Source organism: Neocloeon triangulifer, unplaced genomic scaffold (genome assembly GCF_031216515.1).
Source record: "Neocloeon triangulifer isolate White Clay Creek 2 clone unplaced genomic scaffold, ASM3121651v1 ptg000017l, whole genome shotgun sequence".
In the NCBI taxonomy this organism is placed as follows: Eukaryota; Metazoa; Arthropoda; class Insecta; order Ephemeroptera; family Baetidae; genus Neocloeon; species Neocloeon triangulifer.
Window position 1 is genome coordinate 5,577,044 of NW_026775559.1, and position 10,471 is coordinate 5,587,514.

General features: G+C 33.5%; 3 protein-coding genes across 5 annotated transcripts; 2 read left to right on the top strand and 1 right to left on the bottom strand.

Annotated features, from left to right (window-relative positions):
* Window positions 1-750: 750 nt before the first annotated feature.
* LOC132203036 (uncharacterized) lies at window positions 751-5,044 on the bottom strand. 3 transcript variants are annotated; one of them, XM_059630463.1, is made up of 15 exons: window positions 4,886-5,044; window positions 4,641-4,720; window positions 4,306-4,584; window positions 4,169-4,258; window positions 3,760-3,993; window positions 3,520-3,687; window positions 3,355-3,459; window positions 3,150-3,296; window positions 2,944-3,093; window positions 2,795-2,884; window positions 2,481-2,732; window positions 2,209-2,430; window positions 1,902-2,153; window positions 1,652-1,832; window positions 751-1,592 (listed from the first exon to the last, which is right to left on the bottom strand). In XM_059630463.1, the coding sequence occupies exons 1-14, from the start codon at window positions 4,918-4,920 to the stop codon at window positions 1,822-1,824; spliced, it is 2,115 nt and encodes a 704-aa protein (XP_059486446.1). In that variant the 5' UTR covers window positions 4,921-5,044; the 3' UTR covers window positions 751-1,592; window positions 1,652-1,821. The 3 variants fall into 3 exon arrangements, with proteins under 3 accessions (XP_059486446.1, XP_059486445.1, XP_059486444.1); XM_059630462.1 differs by having other exon boundaries at window positions 2,944-3,081; window positions 3,742-3,993; XM_059630461.1 differs by having other exon boundaries at window positions 3,742-3,993.
* Window positions 5,045-5,274: 230 nt separating this feature from the next.
* Window positions 5,275-6,597, top strand: LOC132203283 (LDLR chaperone boca). The gene is made up of 6 exons (XM_059630943.1): window positions 5,275-5,413; window positions 5,571-5,802; window positions 5,899-5,973; window positions 6,026-6,186; window positions 6,242-6,380; window positions 6,433-6,597. The coding sequence occupies exons 2-6, from the start codon at window positions 5,650-5,652 to the stop codon at window positions 6,460-6,462; spliced, it is 558 nt and encodes a 185-aa protein (XP_059486926.1). The 5' UTR covers window positions 5,275-5,413; window positions 5,571-5,649; the 3' UTR covers window positions 6,463-6,597.
* A 268-nt stretch (window positions 6,598-6,865) lies between these two features.
* LOC132203339 (geranylgeranyl transferase type-1 subunit beta) lies at window positions 6,866-8,885 on the top strand. The gene is made up of 8 exons (XM_059631053.1): window positions 6,866-7,076; window positions 7,176-7,276; window positions 7,394-7,521; window positions 7,571-7,772; window positions 7,822-7,954; window positions 8,012-8,239; window positions 8,297-8,426; window positions 8,477-8,885. The coding sequence occupies exons 2-8, from the start codon at window positions 7,179-7,181 to the stop codon at window positions 8,590-8,592; spliced, it is 1,035 nt and encodes a 344-aa protein (XP_059487036.1). The 5' UTR covers window positions 6,866-7,076; window positions 7,176-7,178; the 3' UTR covers window positions 8,593-8,885.
* Window positions 8,886-10,471: the final 1,586 nt, after the last annotated feature.

The following is a 10,471-nucleotide window of genomic DNA, read 5'->3' on the forward strand; positions in this document are numbered from 1 at the left end:
ACAACGTATCATCGTGCGAATAATTCGAGGATTAGAAGAGCGGAAAAAAGAAAATCTCGTTGCGGAAAAATAATTGCATCAAATCTCTCGCAATTGGACGGTGGGAGGAAGCAGAGCGAGAGTGAATAATTAAATTGCATTTATCAGTTTTATCGCGCAATTTTTACGCTCAACTTTCGTAAGCCCCTCATTTGTTATGGTCTCTCTGCGCTCTCTCTGCTGGCATTAAACACAAAAATAATGAAAAGAGCAGCAGAGATAATCTAATTTGATTAATTGCCACCCTTCGCGGAATGACGATGGCTTGAGTTGGATTGAAAAAGTCACCGAACGCTGACGAGATTATGCGTTTCAAAGTTTGCACTAAATCATAGTCAATCACGGCAATTCATTGAAGGGCTGAAGTAAAGACTATAATATATCTCATGCATTTTTGGCTTCAAATTCATATTATCACACTACAAACTTGTATTATAATTAACCTGATATATATTCTTTTTATTCATTATGGCTGCCAATTTTTTCTTTAATTTTAAATTAAACTGTCTTTAATTTGAACTGAATACTGAATCTTTCATTGAAGTATTTAATATTTTAATAGATATTCATTGCATTAGATTGGCGCCTTCCTTAAAAACACACTTGGTGGACAAATGAGGCAAAAAGAAGCAATTAATCCCCCCTCAAATTCTCTCTCGCATTGAATAGATTGACTGACTGACGTTAGGCAGTCTCTGTTACGCAGCTATCTAATGTTTTTTTTTTTTTTTACTTTTCTCGATTGGTGCGCGCCTAAGCTACCAGCAGCAAAGAAAGCTACGAGGCAAAAAAAAAATACAGAGTTAAATTGAGCTTATTTTCCCTGAAGAGTGCAGTGTCAGGAGAAACGACGCGCCGCCTTTAATGGTGCCATTCATCATATTCCCTGCATTAATGACAAAATGAATAGTAAACAACATTAATTCTTGCCACGGCGCCATTGTGCGTCTGCCACCGCGCACCATATCAACCATCATTTATTTATATGCTTTTAATCTTTTGAGCGGGTGTAAAATGATGATGACGGTGATTATGTTTGTGAAAAAATTAGAAGGCTACCAAATTACACCGCATCCTGCTGTGCCTTTGGTGAATTTGCCTTCCAGCAAGGTAGCATCAAGAAGTGTGTGACGTGAGAAAAAAATCTTAGATCTTTTAAATGACACCACGCTAATGACCAGTGACTTGATTTTTAACTGCAAGAATGATAACCACGTTCATTTTTTCATCTCAAAGGGTTTGCAATAATTTTTTGTGGTGTTATTTTTATAAATTATTAGTTTAATGGCTCTTTACGATTGAAATAAATTATGCATCAAAATTTACAATAAATATAAATTAGATAAATTATGAAATCAAGTGAGCCAAAATATATGGCTACATGCTACATTAACTCACTCCGTTCCATTCATCGACGTCGATTAATCGATTCAGTCAATTTTCATCGGTGTCTGTTGAATTAAAGAACATGTTGCAACTCAAGACATTTTTCTTTGCTTTTCCATCCTCGTTAGTGCACTGTGATTTCCTTGAGGTGACGCTTTTAAACTTAGCTATCAAAATAAATTTTTATTTAGTTGCTTATGTAAAAATAAGTACAAAATTTCCCTACATTTTGCATCCAAGTTATCAGAACTAGACAAGCTGATTGACTTGGTAGCCATCTTAGCACGTTTTGATTCACAGGCAGAGCGTTTTCCAAATAGGCTTTCAACCTTTTCCTCATCTGAAGAGACTAACGAGAACAAGAGATTTGATGATTCCTTGCATCTTGGTTCAGAGTCACTTGAAGCCTTTGATGTGATGTGATTATGATTCAAAAATGTTTTAAATGGTAAAGAGCGAGATCTTAAACTATTTACAGTTTTCGGATTTTCCAATTTTTAAACTTTTGTGATTTTCAGCCAGCTTAACTGTTTTTCTACTTTCAGCAAGCTTTGAAGAAGGTGTTTGACTTTTGCGCCTGTCTTTCTCACTTTTTGGACTCATCATTTCCTCATTCCAGTCACTGTCACTTGAATTGAAGCAAATTTTCTGCTTAGGAATAAATTTATTTGCCTTCACATCAATAGAAGATCGTTTCCTATTTCTTGAAAAAGACTCTTTGGGTTTCTCTGCAAAATTTGAAACTCAGATCAAACGATAAATAATATTTCAGCAATTTCTTACTCTTAGTTGGTTGAGTTGAGTCTGATTCCGTTGCAGGTTTATCATCATGCACTTGAAGCTTAGAGGGGGAAGTATTTTGTGATTTTATTTGCTCAATATTTCCATCGTCCGATGAATCAGTTGGCAAGGCAAAGCACTTCGGTCTCCAAGAGAGTTTCTTGACTTTGGCACGGGCTGATGGTGAAAAGTTTGATTCTTTTGGTGCTGACTGGCTCAAATATGCTAAAATATAATTATTTGCCAATGCACTATGCATTAAAATTATTACATACATTTTGATAAAGAAAAAGATCTAAAAGTCTTGAATTTTCCTTTTTGTGCAGAGTTATTTGACTCTCTCCCACAAACTATCTCTTCTTCAGAAAAACCAGACGAAGCACCAATTCCAGACGGTAGAGAGGACTTAGGTTGCAAAGTCTGCAGTGAACATTCAGATTCTGCTGGAGTAGATTTTCTGCGATTCACAATTGCCGTTTTCTTGTCAATAGCAGGTAACTTTTTCAAATAAGTTCTTAATTGTTTTCCTGTTGGAATATTTTTTTAAATATTTAGTTTCGTAGATATAAAGGTGTTTAATGAATATTACCAGCCGTTTTTATTATGTCTGTTTGTACTTTGCCCACCAGCAAGTCGTGTAAACTAATATCTTTACTTTCATCATCAGCCTGATGGTCACCTAAATTTAAAAAAACAAAAAAATAGTAAATTATGATTTAAAACAAATTAATTGTTTACTTTGGTGATCAATAGATTTTGTAGCAAAGGAGTTTTCTTCAGAATCACTTTCAACATCCGTTTCATAACCATCGTATTTGTTAATGTGCTTTGAAGAGGATGAATCTTTTGCTAAATTAACCAGCATAGATTCATTGGCTGAAAATAAAGCTATGAATATTAATTTATATTATTTAGAAAAATATTGAATTTAGCCAAGCACTTACAAACTTGCGTGTTTTCTGTATTATCTTTGTTTGCCAGCAGCAGTTTTGGTGATGAATTTTTATATGTTTCTACAGCACAGTCATCAGTATGCTCATTGGCCACTTCTTCAACAGGAAGCAACTTGTCCAAAAGACGCACCCATTTTTCTGTGTTAATATTTTTACACTCCTTGATTTAATTATATATACATTTGTTGGATATTACCAGCAGTCTCGATGCCAAGATTATTTGTCACTTTTCCCGTCAACAAGTCATCTAAGCTTTCTGCATCAGTCTCAGTCTCAACATCATAACCTATTTCACTACCAACTAAAGGTAAAAAATTATGAAGAATTATGGAAGTTTACATTCAATGATCAACTCCATTACCTATTTCATTAAATTCTATGTAGTTGCCCACTTTGACAATATTTTCTTTGTCTTCTTCAATGTTGCCGACACATTTTAATGCAGTCTCAAAATCATCAGGTTTTTTAGTGTGGTCAAAATTTGATGGATTTTCTTCCACAGTTGAAATCAGTGGTGTGGATTTCTCAGCTAAAAACAAAAATATTTTTAATTCCAACTCCCCCTAAAATCAAACAAATCAACTTGTGCGATCGAAATTACCAGCAGCAGAGGCTATGATATTTTCTTCAAAAGGCTCACTGATACTGTTGATGCTTGAGTTTTTATAATCCTTTTGGTCTTCAATGTGTACTGCATTTTTTTTGCAACTTGTGTTTTCGTGTACAGTCAACAGAGATTTTTGGGTAATGTTTGATGACTTAGGCAGAACTGGTGGTTTTTTGGAAATCACCAAAACTTTGCTTGCAGGCCCATTTGAACTTTCAGACTCTGGTTCTACAAGAAAAATAGTGCAAAATAAGTGAATATAAGAGAAAAAATTTTGATTTGCATATCCTACACAAAATTTGAAATTTTTAAACTACAAAATTGCGCTCATTAAAAAAAATGTACCATTTGCAAGGCAAAACACTTTGCATTAATTTTCCTATTAACAAAGTTTTATAATAACCTTGAGGGCCTCGAGGAAAGTTTTTCAATCTCCAGCTGTCTACGTCTCCATTGCCACATAATTTTTCTACTCCATTCAATAAGTTTTTCACTAAAACATTTTTTAGAGAAGATTCTATAAGGAAGAGCTTTACGTACCTTCATCCTTGTTTAAACGAACAAAGCATTGTTTCAATTTTGGAATTTCTTTTTTAGAGATGTTCTTGACGTTGTCATCGACTTCCGCAGATTTCAGACTTTGCAGGGAAAAGCCAGAAAATAAGTTTTCTTCTTCTAAGCATTCTAACCCTCTCTTAACAGTTGTAGATCTTTGAATTGGTTGTTGCTCATTCCAAGGAAAATCGCTCGAGGCTAGAGAGTCCAACGGAATTCCTCTTTTCGGGCTTTCCTGACAAGGAGGTGCCCAATTGGAATCAACTGTAATATTTAAATAAGGATAAAAAAAAATTGGAATACATATTCATCATGCTAACCTGTCACATTAATGCCACTTAAATATTTCTCTGATAGCGATTTGAACAAGCCGTTGAATCGCTCCTTAGCTCTAGCGTCCCTGGAACATGTACAAATTTAAGTATTGCACAAAATATCGCTTTCTGCAGGTCTGCATCTGCGCTTTTTAAGACAGAATTTATTAATTTATGTGCATAATGCATCTCGCAATTCACATAACAATAACAATGTGAATGATTGTCCAAGTTTAAGAAAATGTACTAACCTTTCATTCAATAATTTATCAAGCTGTAGACTCATTTTTTGTTATCATTTATTGTCTCTCTACCTTTGAGATACAAAGCATAAAAAGATCAAAATTCCAAAGCGACTCAACTTTATTTGAGATTTTACGATTTTACTAACTTTTTGAAGTCGGCGGTGATGGGCGTAGCCCAATACTGCCAACGTAACAGGTGTAAAGACACAAAGAAAATTTTGTAAATTCCCCTGAATTCATTGAAGGGAGGGATTAAAAATCAATTTAATAATATCAGAAAATAAAAAAAAAACCTAATATAAATTAACAAGTGCACTAAATACGGTTGATGGTTGATTTGAACATTTATTTATAGAAAAAACTTGGATGGTTGCCTACCTTTTTTGTTTGTTTTGGTGAATTGATAAATGATCAACGAGAACGAATTGAATGAATTGATCAACGAATTGATCTTCTTGCAGTAAAGTTCTTGCAAGGAGTTTTGTTTAGATATTGTAGGGAAAACTCATGGTGAACGGTGATAATTTTGAAAAGGTGAATATATACATAAAGTAAAATACATTATACATACATCCCACAGAGTTGACAGTGTAAATAAAATTTTCGTGGATAATTAAATAATTATTAATTCAATTCAATTAATTTTGCTTAATATGTAATTTAAATAATTAATCTATCTTTTGGATTCCAGTCAGAGCTGTCTTAAAGAAGAAACCAAATTCTGCTCTCTTTTATACATATAGTGCCTGGCGTTGAACTAAAATTTCGTGATGAGGCTTCTAATTTTACTTGGCTTACTCTTTGTCCTTATCTGCCACTGCAGCAGCAAGAAGACTCAAGAAAAGGAAAAGCCGGATTGGGCAAAAAAAGATATCCGAGACTTCTCAGATGCAGACATGGAAAGATTGCTTGACCAGTGGGAGGTATGTGTGTTATAATGTAGCACGTAGTAATAATAAACAGTACATGAACGGAATAATAATATAAACAAATACCTACAAAAATCTTTCTAATTGCAGGAAGACGAAGAGCCTTTGGAGGAAGATGAACTTCCGGAGCACCTTAGGCCGGCTCCCAAAGTTGACTTTAGCAATGTATTTTTTTTCTAAAATTGTTTGCTCTTTATCTTGAATTATTTTGAATAAGGTTGACATGTCAAATCCTGAGGCGATCTTAAAATTGAGCAAGAAAGGAAAAACTCTGATGACGTTTGTCAACGTGGATCCCTCCTATTCCAGAGAAAAAACTGAGGAAATCACCCAAATCTGGCAAACAAGTTTAAGAAATAATCACATTCAGGCTGAAAGGTGGATAATTTTTTACGAGTTCTGTATGTGTCTTATGTTTTGATTTACCCATCAGGTACCTGATCGATGACACACGAGCAATTTTCATGTTCAAAGATGGGTCGGTCGCATGGGATGCTAAAGACTTTCTTGTGCAGCAGGAAGGATGCTTAGAGGTTGTAATTGAGAACAAAAATTATCCAGGGTTGAAGCAGGTACAGATGTAAAAATATTTTAATTTTTTTATTTTAATCATTTTCTTTTCAGAATCTCAAAATGAAAAAAATGGAGCTATAGACTAAAAAAAGAATAATTTTTGAAAATCATGAGGTTTGTAAACCACTGGTCCTCTATAATGAGTCTTTGTGCACATATTGTAAAATATTTCTTTTCAGAGAAAATAAAATTCCATGGTGATATTTTGTTACAATATTTTGTGAGTCGGAGTAGTTTTATTTATTTATTATTATTTTTTTTTATCAATCTCCAGTGAGACGCGAGACGCTGTGAGAAACCTAAAATTTTTATTTTTTCTCTGTAAAATATTTAAAAGTGCTGCGTGTTATGCAAGAATATTTAATTTGTTATTTTGGAAGTGCAAACTGCAAAGAAACATTTTATTATTCCGGATTAGGTTGGTAGCATTGGGCAGTATTTACACGTGCATATATATGTTGGCAGCATTGCCATGCCCATTGCCCATCCTATTTTATCATTCACATCAAACATCAACAACTAGTGAAGTGATTACTGGATTCTCCTTATTTAAAATGTAAAAAAAACCGAATACAAGAGATTTAAGGATTTTTCTGATGAAATGCAGTAATAGATCACACTATCCGAGAGCAATTATTAAATCAAGTTACGATCTTGACTCATCTTAACGCACAAGAAAAGACTTGATTACAAAGGTATGTATGTAGATGTGTATTTTTGGACATAAAAAAATTGTTCTTTATTGTAGGTTTTATAAATAATTTATTTAAAACTTTCAATACTTTTTTTTACAGAAAATGGACCCTATTAAATTTACACCTGGAGCCCACACCAAATATTTTAAAAGATTTTTGCAAATGATGCCACCACAAGCTCAAAAGGGAGATTCCCAAAGGTTTGTTTGATAAGATTTTTTTATGCAAAACACGTATACATTATAACGTGTATAATAATAAAAAAATTGAACATTTAAATTTATAAACAAAAACTTTATCTAGAAATATATCTGCAGGTTGATGGTTGCTTTTTTCTCCATATCAGGACTGGACATGATAAACTCCTTAGAATCATGCAACGCACAATACAGATTGGATATGATTGAGTGGATCTACAGTCTTCAAATACATCCTTCTGATGATGGCAAATTCGTGAAAAACACTTTGAAATTTTTATTAACTTTTCTCTCTAGATGAAAGCTGGAAAAGGTGTGGTTTCATGGGTTCGAGTAATCTCAAGTTACAAAGCGCTGATAGCAAAGAGTACCAATACGGCCACATAGCCATGACCTATACCGCACTTTCTAGTCTTGTTATCTTGGGAGATGATCTGTCTCGTGTCAACCGACATGCAGTTATTCAAGGAGTAAGAGCATTGCAACAGCCAGATGGAAGGTTTGTACATTTTTTTTTTTAATCCATTATCACATTTTTCACTTGTTAGTTTCTGTGCTCACCTCAACGGAAGTGAAAACGACATGAGGTTCATTTTCTGTGCGGCCGTAATTTGTTATATCCTTAAAGACTGGTCTGGAATGGACACGACTCTTGTTGAAGATTTCATAAAAAGTAGTATTGTAAGTAAAAAATTGTCCAGACAACTTTGAATTCTATGTTTCTTTCCTTTAATGCAGAGTTACGAAGGTGCCATTGCTCAGGGTCCAGGTCTGGAAGCTCACGGTGGTTCCACCTACTGCGCTATTGCGGCTCTGGTGCTGATGGACCGACTTTGCATTTTTAGTGAAGAAGAGATAGAGAAGTTGAGACGTTGGCTCCTTATGAGGCAGATGGCTGGTTTTCAAGGAAGACCCAACAAACCTGATGACACATGCTACTCCTTTTGGGTTGGTGCAACTCTGAAGGTAGCGACTAGAAAATCATTTCTGGACAACAAAAAACTAAGCAAAACTTTTGTGTAGCTCTTAGATCGTTACCAGTATATTGATGGGAAGTCTAACCGCAACTATATTTTATCAACCCAGCACATCCTTACTGGAGGCTTTTCTAAATGGTGTGACACTTCACCAGACCCCCTGCACACATATTTTGGTACATTTTTTTATTTTTTAATAATTAGCAAATAACATTTGCGCCTAAAGGTATTTGTGGCCTTTCCTTGATGAACGAGCCTGGGTTAAAAGAGATGAACTGCGCATTGAACATGAGTGTGGACGCGGTAAATCGGCTTACAGAAATTCAGAAGTGTTATTCTTGACGAGATTGTGCAATAATTAATGAAAGATTTGTCGGTAAATATGTTTTTTACTTTCTCGATATCTCAATATTTGAGGAATTTTAATTCATTATTTCTTGTTTAATTTTTTTTACACCAAACATTATGAAGTGTTAAAAATAAAACTACAAAAAATCCAAAAATAATACATACATAAATAATTTTGCTTCGATTTAGACCTCTTCATTTATTGTTAGCTAGTTTCGTTGAAAATAAATGCTCTGCCGGACTCAAAATTATGGGTTGCTGAAAGGAACATTTTGTATGTAGAACTATTTATTGATTTTTATTCATGAACACACTATGTGTACATTAGGTGTACAAATGCATTTAAATATTCTAATATTGCAACTCGTTTGGGCATTGCAGACTAAATGGAGAAGATTGCTTCTGCGAATTTCTATTATCATGCCGCTTTTTTTTGTCTCGCAATGCCCAACAAGTTCATTGCCCATGAACATTAACACAATTTGGTGTAGCTAAGTGGTAAAATGTTTCATCAATCAGAATAGATAACTGTGGGTGCTTTTCTTGAATAGGAATTAATTCTTTTTTGATGGTATCTTTTTAAGATTAATATAAGGTAAAATTATTTGTTAATTTCACACTGGTGATTTGTTGATTATTTGTTAACTTATTTTCATTAGTATATTGTTTCCTTTTAAAGCATTTTATTTTTCAATTTGACTTCATCTAATATATTTTTTTTTATCTTGTTAAGTTTTATTTTTCTAGCAAAACAACATTTATATTATTATGTATTATTCAAACCCACACTCTTTTTAGATAGTCTGAACGCAATTTTTAGTAAAATGCCACAACAAAATTAAAATTTTCTTTTGCTATTCAAACGTGTTAAAACCGTTATATAATACTCTTCATCTACTTTTAGGTTAGGAATTAAAACGCTCTAAATTACCAACAACATTTATGGTTCGTTATCGGAACAAGAAGCTGTGGTTTTAGTATAGCAGCACACGCAAAATAAAACTGAAATAGTGATAAAAGCTTTTTCCTCTACCACACTCAAATAGGCCTCGTGAGGTCATTAAGTAGTTTCCGCGATTATTTTTTCTTGGTTAGATTGGTGTATACCTTACTTTGTTCAAAAAAGTAGCGCAACCGAACGAAAAATATTTTATTTTATTATGCTTTCACTCAAGTCTACATTTTTTTTTTTTAGTTAATTTCAAGTAATATTTTGAATATTTTAGTGAAATAGTTGATGCGCATTCCCATAGTTGGCGCAAACCTCAAACGTGTGTATAGTTTTTCGGGTTATTAAGAATAAAATAATACGTGTTCCACATCATGCAACAGAAAATTTTGAGTCTGGTTTAGAGTCGAGGTATTTTAGTAAATTGTCCTTTGTTATAGTGGACTGCAGCAGTGTATCTTGATTTTTTTGGTGTGATTTGGTTTGTTTTATTTGTGTTTAGAGAGCATGCACATGCATCAAATTTAATACAGATTGCCTCGGGGGCAAGCACCTTTTTGAGGAATCTTAAAAGTTTTTACCCAAGAGGCAACCGTCTAAGCATTTCAAATTTATAAAATTTTCATTTTTATTTTTCTTAACAGTTTTTAACAATTTTTATATAATTTAAAAGACTCGTCATTATATTAAGTTTTTCATCGTTCTCTGTATTTTTTCTGGTTGTAATGCACATACAAAAATTTTGCTACAATTTTAAAATAGCAGTTTTAACAAAATACAAAAGCGCGCGGCAAAATATTTGTTTTGCAGTAAAATGCACTTTTTTTAATAAAATTTCTGCTGGGAAAAAAAATTATAAAATTACTTGTAGTAGCTTTGCATAGACATATTAGTTTGATGGTTGTAGAGAGTATTGTGAGGAAA